Source organism: Barbus barbus (genome assembly GCF_936440315.1).
Source record: "Barbus barbus genome assembly, chromosome: 2".
Lineage (NCBI taxonomy): Eukaryota > Metazoa > Chordata > Actinopteri > Cypriniformes > Cyprinidae > Barbus > Barbus barbus.
The window spans coordinates 3,482,501-3,499,912 of record NC_136730.1 but is presented as its reverse complement, the minus strand read 5'-3'; the positions used below and the strand labels follow the sequence as shown (position 1 = coordinate 3,499,912).

General features: G+C 35.0%; 2 protein-coding genes across 2 annotated transcripts in view; both read left to right on the top strand.

Moving 5' to 3' along the window:
- The first annotated feature begins 783 nt into the window (after window positions 1-783).
- Window positions 784-4,203, top strand: LOC306878073 (C-type mannose receptor 2-like). The gene is made up of 6 exons (XM_079430170.1): window positions 784-840; window positions 1,325-1,385; window positions 1,685-2,047; window positions 2,206-2,544; window positions 3,210-3,301; window positions 3,389-4,203. Exons 2-6 carry the CDS (start codon window positions 1,349-1,351, stop codon window positions 3,536-3,538), a joined length of 981 nt encoding a protein of 326 aa, XP_079286296.1. The 5' UTR covers window positions 784-840; window positions 1,325-1,348; the 3' UTR covers window positions 3,539-4,203.
- A 750-nt stretch (window positions 4,204-4,953) lies between these two features.
- Window positions 4,954-17,412, top strand: part of LOC306882782 (uncharacterized protein) — a gene marked incomplete at its 5' end in the record, with an annotated part of 25,624 nt that continues 13,165 nt past the window's right edge. Inside the window, 14 exons of the mRNA XM_079437667.1 lie at window positions 4,954-5,097; window positions 6,052-6,093; window positions 6,341-6,388; window positions 6,680-7,390; window positions 9,748-9,828; window positions 10,797-10,859; window positions 11,224-11,283; window positions 11,361-11,396; window positions 15,227-15,283; window positions 15,371-15,421; window positions 16,289-16,354; window positions 16,472-16,543; window positions 16,642-16,689; window positions 17,397-17,412. The exon at window positions 17,397-17,412 is cut by the window's right edge and continues 29 nt beyond it. Coding sequence (XP_079293793.1) covers window positions 4,954-5,097; window positions 6,052-6,093; window positions 6,341-6,388; window positions 6,680-7,390; window positions 9,748-9,828; window positions 10,797-10,859; window positions 11,224-11,283; window positions 11,361-11,396; window positions 15,227-15,283; window positions 15,371-15,421; window positions 16,289-16,354; window positions 16,472-16,543; window positions 16,642-16,689; window positions 17,397-17,412 — 1,495 coding nt within the window. The remainder of the gene's footprint in view (window positions 5,098-6,051; window positions 6,094-6,340; window positions 6,389-6,679; window positions 7,391-9,747; window positions 9,829-10,796; window positions 10,860-11,223; window positions 11,284-11,360; window positions 11,397-15,226; window positions 15,284-15,370; window positions 15,422-16,288; window positions 16,355-16,471; window positions 16,544-16,641; window positions 16,690-17,396) is intronic.

Here is a 17,412-nt window from a genome sequence, read left to right as displayed (position 1 = left end):
GCACTGGCTCAGTTTGCACTGTTTTTGTCCTGAATGTCTCTTGTATTCTATTCTGTACCTCCTCATTATGTTTGTCTCATGTAAATCCAAGTATATGTCTAAGTTGTATGTAAAATGTTTAGGTTAGCTGTTTATATCGGTTGTATAGTTATTTTTGTTTATATAGGTAGCATGTTGTATATGTATAGGTAATATGTTCAGATACCTTTTTGTTTTATGTGTATATGCCCATGTTTATTCATGCACTTGACACTTGACATGTAATTGTTACTTGCTACTTCTTTGCAATATTTGTGAAATGTACTAACAGTTTTTTGAGGCAAAATTGTTCTAAAGTCAATCCTACAACTTTTTTTTGTTTTGTTTTACATTTATTTATTTAACAGATGCTTTTATCTAAATCAACTTACAGTTGAAGAATACAGCAAGCGATTGATCATAAAGAGGCACAGAATCACAGTAAGTGCTTGTAACAAAAGGTTTCAGACATTGTTCAGATTAGTACCAGCATTTTCAATGTTTTTCACAGATTTAATTGTGTAAATAGTTGCCAAGATAATGCAAAATTTCAAAAAGAATGGATTTGTGACAAGGTCCCAGAAATAATCGGGCCTCTACTGTAGGATTTAATTCTGTTACGAGTGATTTTGCTAAGGAAAGAGCAGGAAAATGCCATTTTTGCAAGCATGTAAAAATGCTGGATTTTCATATGGGTGAGCTCAGTTACCAGTGATTTTCATGCTCTGCCATTTGAATAAAGATACTCATGTTGCAGCAAAGTCAGAATGGAAATCAGTCTCCAAACTGAACTTCTGCTCCGGAGGAGATTTTCCATCAAAGGTAACAAATAAATAAACATTTATATCAGAAAAGCAATGAGTTTAAATAATGTTGAAAGTAAAAACTTTTACATAATACAGATGTTCTGATGTTTAATGTTTTCTGCGATGGTGATCGTATTGTATGTGTTTCTCTCTTTTCTTTTCTTTTCTTTTTTTTCCATTTAACTTGTGATTTAAAATTGATATGGTTGCACAATGTGAGGGAAAAGTCACAATACAATCTCCTTATAAAGCATGACATTTATTTATTTAATTTTAGTTTTAAAGGGTTTTTTTTCTTTACAGTGCATTTTTTGTCATTCCACTGCATTCCTGATGTCTTTTCTTGTGAAATGAAAGTGTTTCATTTGAGATTTTTCAGTCTAGTGCACTTGTAAGCTTTTAATATAAAATACAGACTAATATGCATTTTTTTCTATTCCATCCAAAAATTTTCAAACCTGCTATTATTTAATGATTATCTTTTTTTGTATGTATTTCAGTGAACAACGCTGTGAGCAACAGAGATGATCCCGAAAACATTTAATTTACTTTTTTTACTAGGTGAGTCTGTGACAGAATTAAAATCATATTATTGTTATTTGCTTCACATTTATCCATTAAAAACACATCATAAATGTGCCGGATTGGATAATGTAATTTGAAACGTTAACTCAACAAAATGTTGCTTTATGAACTTCATTTTGATTCCCCTGTTGTTTCTTTCTCACATGATATGTGGTCAGATTTAAAATCAGATTGCTTTCATCCAGAACTGACTGTCGACAGAATTACAGATCAGAAACTGATGTGATTTTTTTCCTCTTTTTCTGCTGTTTATTTGAATGCTGTGCTGTTAACAGGACTTTTCTCAAAGACCTCGTGTTACTTCATTCTCATCCAAGAACCAAAGACTTGGACCGAAGCCCAATCGTACTGCAAGCAGTATCACGTGGACCTGGCCACGATTCAGAGCGATGAGGATAGATATAAGATACAGGAGATCGCAGCCGCCGTGAATTTTCAAAACAGGACCTGGATGGGACTGTATGATGGTGTGTTTGCTTGGCGCTGGTCTTACCAAGATCAAAACCTAGACTACAGTAACTGGGCGTCCCTGGAAGAGACGACCTCCAGGACTCAGAGGATGTGTGGCCTGATTAGAAACACTGGAGAGTGGCATGTTGCATCTTGTGAGGAACAAAAACCCTTTTTTTGCTACCAAGGTAAGATGTTTCTGTGGGCTTGTACTGAATCCTTTTTTAGCTTATTTGCATTTGTAAAAATCATTTGCATTCATGCATTTGGTGGATACTTTTTCTCTAAATGAGTTGCATTCGACATGATGATTTTCCGCTCTGACTGAAACACCAAATCTTTACAGGACAGAACAAATTTAATTTTAACTCTAACAGTCTGACCTGGCGTGATGCTCAACGATACTGCAGGAGCAAGTACATAGACCTGGCCTTCATTAGTGATACCTACAATAACGACGCTCTGGTATTTCTGCTTAAATACATCCACTTTAAGTATGAGGGCTGGGTCGGCTTGTCCAAGAACCTGTGGCTGTGGTCGGACCAGAGCAAAGTGACCGGGCCGTCTGTGAAATGGGCCGACGGACAGCCGGATAATGCCAGTGGCAATGAAAAGTGCGGGTTTGTCCATGAGACTGGACTGATTGGGGATGATGATTGCTCGCATACCTTACCTTTCTTCTGCAGTGAGTTTGAGTTCTGCTTTAATCCTTCAAGAACCAGACCAGATAATACACTGCAGGCAATCTAAATACATATATACATACAAACGAGTCAATTCAGCTGTGTTAATAATCAATGCAAGATCATTTCTATGTCATAAGACAACAAATTGCTTTACAAAAAAAAGATAACTAACAACGAGTTTTGTTTGGGCTTTAATCCATGAAGAACCAGATCAGATAATGGATTTTAGATGATTACTGAAAAAAAAAAAAAAAAAGATTTTAGATATGATTTTAAAATATCAATGCAATATTTCCAGAATTTTAAAATGCTGAACAGAATTTGCTTTCAGTAAAATACCGTATTTATAATTTTACACTGCAGGCATCATTTTATGTGAACTAACTACTGCAAGTATAACCAATAATGATTTGTATTATGAGCTTAATCTTTAAAGAACCAGGTCAGATAAAGTGGATTATTACTGTAAAATGAATGAATAACAATTTGTTATTAAAATATCTGTAAAACATTCCCAGGATAGAACAGTAATTTCTTATTTAATTCATATTTTTACTATGCATTAGTCATTGTCTATGATAACACAAACCAATTCTATTACTAAAAACAGAGTCATACGTTGTACTTATTTTTATTTTTTTAAATATATGCATGTTTCTTTAAGCTAAAAGGGCGAAAAGACAGATTGTGCGATTTTCAGTGACATCCGCTGGATTTCTGAATGAATCTGCAGTGATGGAGGCCGTAGAGAAGAAGGTGAGATGAACCTTTATTGTACTGCATGTATCTGAACATCAGTAGACCGATCTCGTTCACTAATCGCTGCTGAAATCTGCTCTCTAGGTGAGTCAGATCCTCTCAGATCAGCCGATGGACACTGGATCCAGCGTAACGTGGAGAGTCCAGCCTGATGGACAGATCTTCCAGTGGCAGGAAAAACACATCAAACACTACGGCATTCCCTGCTGTCCTTTTAAACACTGCTATGTTTAGCTTAGAGCCTTATTTTTAGGACTGGAAATTTCAAGTAATTGTATGCAGTACTCTAACATATAAAAAAAAATGATTTAAAAAATTTAAATGAAACTTAAGATTTCATTTAAAATAGTATGAAAAACTACTTTTATTAAAAATGATATAAAATTTCACTTATTTTATATAGAAAAATAGATAATGCATGTGTAGTTGAGTAGTCACTTGCTGTTGCAGTAAATTTGGCCAGAAAGACACTGAACAAATATAGTAATACTGTTAGAATATCACTCCATTACTACAGTAATCATTATGTGTTTATTATACAATTACCAATGAACTAAAGTCACATCAGGTTTATCCTGTTGTTATAATTCAGTCATTTTTAAGATTTGTAATACTACTACTAATAATAATAGCATAATAAGCCTGTATAATGTAGGTTTGGTGTATTTCACTTACATTGAGATACATTTCTTTCCTTTATTTCCCCCCCTTTTGTTCATGCCATTTAGTGTAAACTTGATAATCATACACTTTAAGAAATACTTGATTCACATTAAACTGAAACAAAAAGCAATGAATTGCATGATTTCCTTTAAGAGTGTGTAAACCAATATTGCACAATGTAGAATGACAAAAATTGATTTGCAGATATTTTAATATTGAAAAGAACATTATTAATGTATCCATTGTTTCATTTATTTGGACATTCATTCTGTTCCTGACTTTGTGTCATATCATATTTTAAGCTTGTCTATTCTGTACAAAGGAAATGTGTATGCCTTTTGGAAAGCACTGTAACTTATCTAGCAGCTCCAACGACCATGATAAGCATCAAGATTGATTATACAGATGAGTTTACAGTAGAAAGTGATTGTTTACTGTCCTCTTATGATAAGAAAGAGAAAGTGCCTAAATTATGTAGATCAAAAGATAGAAACAGGAACAAGACACGGATTCTTCACCATGACCAAAGAGCTGGATGCCAAGTGAATCAATGCTGAGATTAGATGGCATTTAATCATTTTCAGATATGTGGCTCATGATTTTGAAATGCATTTATAAATGTCATTGTAGTCTTAGAAAAAGATCTGAGTTGGTAAAAATGGGTTAATTCCCAAAGCTCTCAAGTTGCAGGGTGATGATTCTGACAAAGGAGTAGATTACACTTAATTACACTTAATTTGTATGATGGGTAAACATCATCAGGCAAGGTGCCTTAAACTCAAACGCAGTCCCAAGGTGTTTGCAATGCTTGGAGTCTGAACAACGCCTCAAGCTCGCGAGCGCACCGCAAGTTATTATTGCACTAGTTGAATAGATGTTTGGTGTTGTGCCCGGGTTCATCTGAGTTCCTCAGCTGCCAGGATGATGATATATGACCTACCTGAGCTCGACAGGTCAGGTAGGTTCACATAGTTTCGCTCAGGTGAATGTCAGAGGAGGCGCGATCGAGACTCAAACTCATCTGTTGCGCGGCGCAAACGAGCTCTGCGTTCATTTTAATAAGAAGTTTGGCGAGAGGTTTCTTCCACACGTTTCCTGTAAGCCTCTTTGGAAACCTCACGGCATACATGGTAAGTTTGTTTTATAAAATGATTCAAACAGGCAGAATGAATTAAATCGCGAGCTGCACAACGTGTTACGACTAAAGCAAATCACAACCGCGCTTGTTTCTTTTACAATATCAATATTTCTACTAAATACAGCGGTTGTTGCGCTTACCAAGGAAATAAATGTCTCTAGCTAAAACTGTTGCAGATGCTGACTACTTTGCAAATGTTGTAAATACGGGATTTGAGCGTGTAATAAATTCATCGCATTCTTTTCATGTGCTCGATTGCCATTAAAATAACTCACAGGCTATATTATAGCTTAATTTAGCTCCACGTATGTATGCTGACTAGTGCACATATGTGAATGTCATCACTGACGTCACGTATTTGCCTTTCTATGCGTTGTCATGCTTACATTGCTGAAATATGAATATGACTGCTTTTGCAGCTCTTCATGATCAAATGATAAGCACCACTTTAATGCAAGACACAACCCGAGCTCTAACAAGGTGAATCGAGTAAAAAAAAAAAAGTTATGTTTTCATATGCATATAAACTGAATAAAGCCAGGTTCAAAATTATTTTTTTTATTTTTTTATTCGCAGATTAGTTTTTTACAGAAGGAATTTGGGATTTTTTCGCCAGAAATCAGACAATACTGTCAACAGACAGACAAACAAATACATTTTCACCATGTTTTTAGGAATACGATCTTTTATATCTATAATCAGGCCGTGAAGAAACCCCTCTATAAAACCCTTCAGAATATAGAGAGGTATAAAACTGTACATGTTGGTGTATGTAAGTGCTGCTGGAATGGAGAAACAAAATAATTTATAGAGAAAAATGGCCTTTAAAGATAAGTACTGTAATTGAAATCACAGATGCAAATAGGTAAAGTGCAATATAATCTATCTCAGTTTCTGTACTGGCTTGTTTGTTAATGTGCATCATCGAACCTTATTCCATTCACAGGATGGTGATTCGCTGTTTGGTGTCTCAGGTCTGATTATGGAGGTGAGATTCTGATTAGCTTCAGCTAGATTGTGTGATTTATTTAAGAATCCACTTCTCTCTTTTTGAATATCAAAGTTGAGCCAGTCCATTTTAACACAGCTCATAAAACTGAAGAGTTGTAGATGCATGGAATAATTGATAGAGAGAGAGAGTTAAACACTTAAATGTCCAAAGTAGAGCCTGTTTATATGGTTTTGCTCTTTTTATCCAGTCTAAACTCTCTCATTTTGTTGTTTCTCTCCTCTAGAATGGGATCAGCAGCAGCTCCTGGAACCCTTTTTATTCAAGCCCACAGGTATCAGAGATCATTCAAAACTTTACTTTTAGTAAGATTTTTAAAGAAATTCATACTTTTATTCATCAAGGACGCATTCAATTGATCAAAAGTCACAGTTAATACATTTATAATGTTGCTAGTAACACAATCAGAGAAAACCATACTTTTCAGGTGAGCTTTAAATAAAATAGAAAGAAAACTTTATATTGCATCTAAAAATGAACTTGTGTTTCAGATCGCAGCTAGTCAAAGCTCATTATATGCCACTGAAATCCTGCCGTGTCCTGTTGAATATATTTGTTTTTGCAGGACTATGGTGTGAAAACGGTTGATGAGGAGAACAATGTGTTACCGAACGTGACAAGTTTAACCAAAAGCAATGACATTCATCAGACGCCTGATTTTCCAGATGATCCTTTCCCAGCTCCAGACTGGGTTTTGTTTCCTCCACCTGAGTTTTATAAAGACGACACACCGAATGGGTTTCAGACCTCATCAGAATCAGGCTTTTGGGGTGAAGACACAGACATTTTCCAGCCTTTTAAGGAGAAAGCACACAGCAGCTCAGCCAATCAGAACACAGTATCCTGCTCTTCGGCCAATCAGAGAGACCCTCTCCTGGAATTCATCCTATCCAGACAGGAGAAATTCCAAGCCACGCCCTCCCCAGCTTCATCATCAGATCCTGCCAACGCTTTCCAAGAAACGTCAACTAAAATGAACGGTTTCCTCGAGACTCCTTCACCATCCACATCATCTCTGTTCGTTTCTAATTCCAGCCCAGAATCTGATGATATTTTCAAGATGTCCTCGTCCACCGCAGGAGCCAAAGTCTCCGACATCGAGGCGTTCGATCCTCTGTTCGACCCTCAGAATGAGGTTCAGTCCAAACAGAAGAGCAGTGATCTACTGTTCACCCGTCAAGATACAAAACACGACATTGGCTTTTACCATGATGCTTTGCAAAATGGAGTCATTCAAGAGACAACACCGTCCACAAACATCTCAAATGGAGAACTGGTGAGAACATCTTTCTAACGAGGACCAAATGATTTTAGTCCGTATTTGTTCGTTTTGAGCTCATCTATATCCTCTAAAATTAATTAAATTAGCATCCATACTCTATTATTATTTTGAGTGTTATTTTTTAGGATCACTAAGATCTTGTTAGGGTGAATTCAGATAAATTGAGACACTTTTGCCATTGACTGGAGAAAAAAATGCCGAATTATCCTGAATTAACCCTATAATTGTGTTACTATTTTGAATTAGTATTGGATTTATTTAGTTATTATTTGTTATATTCAATTTTGTGTTTTGTTATTTATCTAACTCAAATAAACTCTTTAAAATTTTATTTAAAATGTATAGTCTTGCTCTTCCAAAAGAAAATACTATTGAGCCCGTTTCTATTTTCTTTTCTTTTTTTGTCTGAATTATCATCCAATACTTTTAGTTGATTTTGGGGAGGGGAAAAAAATCCATTAATAATACAAACCCGATTCCAAAAAAGTTGGGACACTGTACAAATTGTGAATAAAATCAGAATGCAATGATGTGGAAATTTCAAATTTCAATATTTTATTCAGAATACAACATAGATGACATATCAAAGGTTTAAACTGAGAAAATGTATAATTTTAAGGGAAAAATATGTTTATTTTAAATTTCATGGCATCAACACATCTCAAAAAAGTTGGGACAAGGCCATTTTTACCACTGTGTGGCATCCCCTCTTCTTTTTATAACAGTCTGCAAACGTCTGGGGACTGAGGAGACAAGTTGCTCAAGTTTAGGAATAGGAATGTTGTCCCATTCTTGTCTAATACAGGCTTCTAGTTGCTCAACTGTCTTAGGTCTTCTTTGTCGCATCTTCCTCTTTATGATGCGCCAAATGTTTTCTATGGGTGAAATATCTGGACTGCAGGCTGGCCATTTCAGTACCCGGATCCTCCTTCTACGCAGCCATGATGTTGTAATTGATGCAGTATGTGGTCTGGCATTGTCATGTTGGAAAATGCAAGGTCTTCCCTGAAAGAGACAACGTCTGGATGGGAGCATATGTTGTTCTAGAACTTGGATATACCTTTCAGCATTGATGGTGCCTTTCCAGATGTGTAAGCTGCCCATGCCACACGCACTCATGCAACCCCATACCATCAGAGATGCAGGCTTCTGAACGGAGCGCTGATAACAACTTGGGTTGTCCTTGTCCTCTTTAGTCCGGATGACATGGCGTCCCAATTTTCCAAAAAGAACTTCAAAAACAGTTTTCCACTTTGCCACAGTCCATTTTAAATAAGCCTTGGCCCAGAGAAAACGCCTGCGCTTCTGGATCATGTTTAGATATGGCTTCTTTTTTGACCTATAGAGTTTTAGCCGGCAACGGCGAATGGCACGGTGGATTGTGTTCACGGACAATGTTTTCTGGAAGTATTCCTGAGCCCATGTTGTGATTTCCATTACAGTAGCATTCCTGTATGTGATGCAGTGCCGTCTAAGGGCCCGAAGATCACGGGCATCCAGTATGGTTTTCCGGCCTTGACCCTTACGCACAGAGATTGTTCCAGATTCTCTGAATCTTTGGATGATATTATGCACTGTAGATGATGATAACTTCAAACTCTTTGCAATTTTTCTCTGAGAAACTCCTTTCTGATATTGCTCCACTATTTTTCGCCGCAGCATTGGGGGAATTGGTGATCCTCTTGCCATCTTGAATTCTGAGAGACACTGCCACTCCGAGAGGCTCTTTTTATACCCAATCATGTTGCAATTGACCTAATAAGTTGCAAATTGGACCTCCAGCTGTTCCTTATATGTACATTTAACTTTTCCGGCCTCTTATTGCTACCTGTCCCAACTTTTTTGGAATGTGTAGCTCTCATGAAATCCAAAATGAGACAATATTTGGCATGACATTTCAAAATGTCTCACTTTCAACATTTGATATGTTATCTATATTCTATTGTGAATAAAATATAAGTTTATGAGATTTGTAAATTATTGCATTCCTTTTTTATTCATAATTTGTACAGTGTCCCAACTTTTTTTGGAATCGGGTTTGTATATAGAATAACATAATATATATTTAAATAAAAAAAAATATTTAAACAAGTGTCTGTTTATGTTTGTATGTATTTATTTATGTATTTAAATGTACTTTTTTTCTCTTGCCAACAAAGATATTGATTATACATATAGATTTTTGTCCAATTAAATGCTTCCTAGAAATAAGTAGCTCAGACTTCCTGTTTTAACAGGAAATATGTCAACACAGAAAGGAAATTTGTGCTCATCAGATCATTTCTTGGGGTCTTTAAGTCTTTATGCGACTCTTTTGTCTAAACGAAATGTGAAATGTTTTCTCCTTGTAGATGTTCAGGAGGTGTCCGCCCAAAGCTGCTCCCCGCAGTAAAGCCCTGAGGGGCCTCCACCAGCCTCCTGCTCTCTCTCAGGTACTGTAGATGTCCTTCAGCTTCCCTTTCACACCTTTCATTTTCTGCATATTTTTCTGAGGGAGATGAACTCTAGCTGATGGTCATCAACAGCGTCTGATGTTATTTGATGATAATATTCACTTTTGTGCTGCCGCTCATTCAGATCAGATCCAGACGTATTCCTTCTTTCATGTTTCTCTTGCTTTTCTGTTTTCTTTTTTATTACTGCAATATCATGTAAACGCAAAAAAAAAGCTACTGTATAAATAAATGTATTTACAATATAATATATATTTACACAAAACAAAACAAAATTACTATGTAAAGAGTTTTTATTTATTTATTTATTTATTTATTTATTTATTTATTATGTTTTGTTGATTTAAGTATTTGATGTTGCTATATTTTGTATACACTTATATAAAGGTGTAGTACAGAGAGAAGTACAGGGTACATGAAGAGCAAGCAAAAATTATATTTATAAATACATTTATAAAATACTTTTTAATATAAATAAATGTATTTTTATTTATGTGCATCTATTTCTAATTTTTGTAAATAATATTTATAATAATAAGTATACTGTAAGTATATATATATATATATATATATATATATATATATATATATATATATATATATATATATATATATATATATATATATATATATATGTCTAATATTTTTGATAATAATAATAATAAGTGAAACATTTAATTATTTGATGATAAAAGATAATTATTTTTTATCAACTATTGTAAAACAATAAAAAAAACAATATTACAGTTGTACTAGCATTCACTTCTTCTTAAATTACCCATTTCAGAATTAAATGTGAATTTATAAATGCCAGAATTCAATTAAAATAAAAACAACGTGAAGGAAGAATATCCTATATTTACCACCCTCCCATGTGTTGATATCTGAGCCTTTAGAGTGTGACATGATTTTGAAATGGTTGTGATGAAACTTGTTGTTATGATCAGATCACGCCGGCTGAGTCCGACAGCGATCTGCAGGTGTTTGAGGACGTTCTTCTCATCGGTCAGGTGTGTTTGCAACTCTGTAAATAACACACAAAAAGAACACTTTACTATAAGTGTCATTAGTTAACTACATATAACTATAAATGTAGTGTTCATTGTTTGTTCATGTTAATTAATAACATTAATGTTAACAAATGACACCTTGTTGTAAAGTGTTACCACAAAAATGCTGCAGTTATGTTGGAAAGTCTAACAAGGTATAACTGGAAAAAACAATGTAATAACAATGTAATAACAAGGGAAAATGTTAAGTAGAAGAAAACTTCCTGTAGTGGAAGAAACACCCTCGTATGGATTCATATTTCTTCAAATGGTATGTGTGATTTGTAAAACAAATATGCCTACATACTTCAAACTTGCTTTACAGGAAAGGTGTGTGGAGGATTGGCCTGAACACAGTCCAGAACTCTCTTCAGAATGGAAACCTGTAAGTTGTTATTATTCTTATCAGAAACATATACAGCGGACCGGTGCAGAAACACACTGAGACTTTCTCTGTTGCAGGCAGGGAAGTTCAGGCTTCGGAGAGACTCTGTGCGGGTGAGTCAGATCACAGCTCTGTCTGAATGCAGATCAGGGGAAATTAAACTATTAAAACATTTTTATGAATTGAAATAAAGCTGAAATAAAAACCAAGTAGATGAACAACTTATTCCAAAGCAGCATTTTGCTTACAAGCAAAGTGAGGGAATGTTTGAACAAAGTTCAAGCAGTAAGATTACAGACTGGAATAAAAACAAGAACTTTTTTTTTTTACTATCATTAATGTACTATTTTAGTTAATATTTTAATATTTTATTATATATTTTATTTTGGTATGTATTTTTTATTATTTTAAAGTTGTTGTTTTTTTGCAATTTTATTAGTCTATAGTTTTTTTGTTTGTTTGTTTTAATTACGTTTTAGTTTTTGTTTATTTAGTTTTACCTGTTTCTGTAAGTTTTTAATATTCTATTTTTATTTCAGTTAATGTTCATTTTAATTCAAGTAATGAACATTTATGGTCATATCCATATATCACGTCAGATCCACGTCACGTTCAGCAGCAGCAGCTCTTAAAGCAATAGCAGGCAAATAAGATAATAACCACCTGCTGTGATGTCTATTAATCCAAGAACAAAAGAAAAAAGAGGAAATCAATAACTTGTATAGCTTTAAGGGGTTCATCTACAGTGGTGTGAAAACGTTTTGGCCCCCTTCCTGATTTTTTATTTTTTTTGCATGTTTGTCACACTTTAATGTTTCAGATAATCAAACAAATTTAAGTATTAATCAAAGATAACAAATTCAAAATAAGTTTTTCATTATGAAGGGAAAACAAAAATCCAAACCCACATGGCCCTGTATGAAAAAGTGCTTGCCCCCTAAACCTAATAACTGGTTGGGCCACCCTTAGCAGCAACAACTGCAATCAAGCATTTGCGATAACTTACAATGAGTCTGTTACAGCGCTGTGGAGGAATTTTGGCCCATTCATCTTGGCAGAATTGTTGTAATTCAGCCACATTGGAGGGTTTTTGAGCATGAACCGCCTTTTTAAGGTCATGCCACAGCATCTCAATAGGATTCAGGTCAGGACTTTGACTAGGCCACTCCAAAGTCTTCATTTTGTTTTTCTTCAGCCGTTCAGAGGTGGATTTGCTGGTGTGTTTTGGATCATTGTCCTGCTGCAGAACCCAAGTTCGCTTCAGCTTGAGGTCACAAACAGATGGCCGGACATTGTCCTTCAGGATTTTTTGGTAGACAGCTGAATTCATGGTTCGTTTATCACAGCAAGTCTTCCAGGTCCTGAAGCAGAAAAACAGCCCCAGACCATCACACTACCACCACCATATTTTACTGTTGGTATGATGTTCTGTTTCTGAAATGCTGTGATACTTTTATGCCAGATGTAATGGGACACACACCTTCCAAAAAGTTAAACTTTTGTCTCGTCAGTCTACAGAGTATTTTCCCAAAAGTCTTGGGGATCATCAAGATGTTTTCCGGCAAAACTGAGACGAGCCTTTATGTTCTTTTTGCTCAGCAGCGGTTTTCGTCTTGGAGCTCTGCCATGCAGGCCATTTTTGGAAGGTTCACCACTGTTCCATGTTTTCTCCATTTGTGGATAATGGCTCTCACTGTGGTTCGCTGGAGTCCCAAAGCTTTAGAAACGGCTTTATAACCTTTTCCAGACTGATAGATCTCAATTACTTTCTTTCTTATTTGTTCCTGAATGTCTTTGGATCTCAACATGATGTGTAGCTTTTGAGGATCTTTTGGTCTACTTCACTTTGTCAGGCAGGTCCTATTTCCTTTTTCACACAGGGCCATGTGGGTTTGGATTTTGTTTTCCCTTCATAAAAAAAAAAAAACTCCATTTAAAAACTGCATGTTGTGTTTACTTGTGTTATCTTTGATTCATATTTACATTTGTTTGATGATCTGAAACATTAAAGTGTGACAAACATGCAAAAAAAAATAAAAAATCAGGAAGGGGGCCAACACTTTTTTACACCACTGTATATTTAATTTAGAATTTAGTGTTTGGTAACTATTCATTTTCTGTATATTTCTGCTGAAGGGCACAGGTGGCTAAATATGTCATTTATTATAATGGGTTAGTGTGAAGATTGTTTTAAGTTCACTTAAATTAGAAGTTAAGTCTAATAATGTTAAAATTGATAGCTCTCAATTATACTGTAATGCTGAATGGCTACAGTCAATGGTTAAATATTAAGGGGAAAAACTATTTTATAGAGACATCAGTAGTATTGATCAGTGATGCTGGCCTTCAATCATAAAAAAGATGCCATTAAAGAAATATAAAAAAGTATACTGTCCTTATGTAGTTTGTACATTGTACATTTGAAGATTGAATGTGAAATTATTGCAATATACAAGTATATTTAAAAACTTTAATGTTAGGTGGGATTAATCGCGATTAATTTTAGAAAAGATGTGTGATTAATTAATTTTTTTATCGATTGACAGCACTAATATATCGATTGACAGCACTTTTTTTTTATCGATTGACAGCACTAATATATATATATATATATATATATATACACATACATACATACACACTCACTGGCCACTTTATTAGGTTCACCTTGCTAGTACTGGGTTGGACCCCCTTTTGCCTTCAGAACTGCCTTAATTCTTCGTGGCATAGATTCAACAAGGTGTTGGAAACATTCCTCAGAGATTTTGGTCCATATTGACATGATAGCATAACGCAGTTGCTGCAGATTTGTCGGCTGCACATCCATGATGAGAATCTCCCGTTCCACCACATCCCAAAGGTGCTCTATTGGATTGAGATCTGGTGACTGTGGAGGCCATTTGAGTAAAGTGAACTCATTGTCATGTTCAAGAAACCAGTCTGAGATGATTTGAGCTTTCTGACATGGTGCATTATCCTGCTGGAAGTAGCCATCAGAATATGGGTACACTGTAGTCATAAAGGGATGGACATGGTCAGCAACAATACTCAGGTAGGCTGTGGAGTTTAAACGATGCTCAATTGGTACTAAGGGGCCCAAAGTGTGCCAAGAAAATATCCCCCACACCATTACACCACCACCACCAGCCTGAACCGTTGAGACAAGGCAGGATGAATCCATGCTTTTGTGTTCTTTACGCCAAATTCTGACCGTACCATCTGAATGTCGCAGCAGAAATCGAGACTCATCAGACCAGGCAACGTTTTTCCAATCTTCTATTGTCCAATTTTGGTGAGCCTGTGTGAATCGTAGCCTCAGTTTCCTGTTCTTAGCTGACAAGGCAAGGCAGGCAAGTTTATTTATATAGCACATTTCATACACAGTGGTAATTCAAAGTGCTTTACATAAAAGAAAGTGAAATAGACATTAAAATCAATAAAAACATGGAAATGACAGGAGCGGCACCCGGTGTGGTCTTCTGCTGCTGTAGCCCATCTGCTTCAGGGTTCGACGTGTTGTGTGTTCAGAGATGGTATTCTGCATACCTTGGTTGTAACGAGTGGTTATTTGAGTTACTCTTGCGTTTCTATCATCTCTAACCAGTCTGCCCATTCTCCTCTGACCTCTGACATCAACAAGGCATTTTCGTCCACACAGCTGCCGCTCACTGGATATGGTTTATTTTTCGGACCATTCTCTTTAAACCCTAGAGATGGTTGTGGCACGTGAAAAATCCTATATACATGTATACATTTTATATACATACATATTGTGATGAGTTGGCTGCCTCCCCGTTATTATCATCACCACCCCGTCCCTTATTCGCCGCCCTTCACCAGGCTCCTGACGCTTGGTGAAGCAAACACAGGAATGTCCTGACAGCTGCTCAGAACACACTCTCACGTTATTAAATCTCTTTCATAATACTGTTGACTCTGGCAGATTGCAGACGCGTCTGGTGGAGGCGGTGTTGGGACGATGAAGAGGAACGGGAAGCAGGTACGGCGTGAATCAGTGAGCTCAGCGTGATTTCAACGGCGTGTTTGTTCTTCTTCACGTGTGTTTGTGTCTCTGGTGATCTTTCAGACTCTGGGAAGGAAACTCAGACACTCGCTGCTGATCAGGAGGAGCTCGAAGGTAAGAAGTGTGTCATTTATGCACCACTACACCATAAACAATCTGAGTAAAAATTAAACGTACTAGAAAAACATGAATTGTCTATCAGAACATTACAACTTAAGTTTAAGAACAATTCCTTTAACTGACACAACACAATGCACAGAAACATATATATTGCCTCAGAATAAAAATATTAAAAAAGGTAGTTGTACCTTTTTATCTCACAGTTCTGAAGAAAGAAAGAAAGAAAGAAGGGAAGAAGGAAAGAAAGAAAGAAGGGAATAAAGAAAGAAAGAAATAAAGAAAGAAGGGAATAAAGAAAGAAAGAAAGAAAGAAAGAAAGAAAGAAAGAAGGAAATAAAGAAAGAAAGAAAGAAAGAAAGAAAGAAAGAAAGAAAGAAAGAAAGAAAGAAAGAAAAATAAATAAAGAACAAAATTTTTTTCTCAGAATTGCAAGTGAAAAGTCTGAATAATCATTCATTAAAAAATAATTATTGAGTTTAAAAAGTCTGAGGTACAAAAAATAAACAAAAAAAATTGAGAAATAAACTGAGAAAGTCCAAATTCTGGAATATGAATAGAAATCTTGAGTCGGACTCGTAATACAAAGGTTGCGAGTTCGAGTCTCTGTGCCAGCTTGGATTCCGAGTATGGGTCACCACACTGGCCACATGTCACTTCACTTCACTTCACTTCACTTCACTTCAAATAAATATATATAAACTGGGAAATATATATATATATATATATGTATGTATATATATATATATATATATATATATATATATATATATATATATATATATTAAATAAATATAAAGAGATAAGCTTCCATAACAATGTAATGTAATGAAAACACATAAAAGTCAATATCTGTGATTTCAGGATAAAACTGGAGATGAAGTAAAGAGCTCAGAGACGAACACAAACTCACTGAATCGAGGCTCAAAGGTGAGATACCTTCTGAATTATGATCATCTGTGCAATCGATGTCATATAAAAGAGCATCATGGGACAGTGTTCAGTAGATTTGCAGATCATATTGGTTGTTTCTGTATTGTGTTAAAGCTCTTTGACGGCACGGGTGAGTTTTTCGCTCCAGAAGATGAAGAACAGAATGAAGCTGCTGAGTATAAACCTGTATGAAGCTCTTTATTTCTGAATCCTGATTGTTTCAGTGATTTCAGATTCATGCATTTCATAGCAGATTGATTTTTTATTTTTTTTGCTCTTGACAGAAGAAATCTTCAAAACCCAACTTTATTGCACACCGCAGAGGCTCTAAGGTAAAACATTACCATTACAGCCAACCAATGTTTGAATTAAAAATTATTTTATTAAAAAAGAAGGTATTAACTATATAATATTTATTTCATAAAACATGATCTTCTTTTTTTTACTTTTAAAATTCTAAAATAATTTGAATACTTTTACAATTAATGAATTTATAATATGTTTGATTTTTAAATAATTTATAAATGATATTATTGAAAAGAAAATGTGTATAATATAATAGTTAAATACTTTATAATAATTTGTAAACTTATGTAGAATTTTAATTTATACATTATAATAGAAATAGTATATAACGTGTACACATATATATATATATTTGCAATATTTAATAAAAATGTATTTAACTTAATTTAATTTGTTCCTGCATAGACCTATTTTATTTGATTATTTTTTAATTTCATATAGTTCAATTTAATTTTAATGTTTCCCACCACTTGTTGTTTAACCCTAAGACAAAAGGAATCTCATTTTCCAATTTTGTACACAATTTTTTAAAGCATTATAAGAATTAACCGTTCATATTTTCACTCTTAGTGATGCTTCCAGGTGATTGTTAATAAAAATACTACATACAAGAGACTTGTTCTCGTGAATTGTATAATTATAGGCTGATGGGATAATGATTTATCATATGTGTCATTATATTGTCAAGCCAGCTGTAAGCTTAATTGATTAGTGTGTCCATTTGCATATTCAGGGGAAATCTGCTGAAG

Bases quoted from the DNA above. Each gene is read 5' to 3' on its own strand.
- LOC306878073 (XM_079430170.1), top strand. From the start codon at position 1,349: ATGATCCCGAAAACATTTAATTTACTTTTTTTACTAG. The intron at 1,386-1,684 runs GTGAGTCTGTGA...TGCTGTTAACAG, and splicing joins TAATTTACTTTTTTTACTAG to GACTTTTCTCAAAGACCTCG. The intron at 2,048-2,205 runs GTAAGATGTTTC...AAATCTTTACAG, and splicing joins ACCCTTTTTTTGCTACCAAG to GACAGAACAAATTTAATTTT.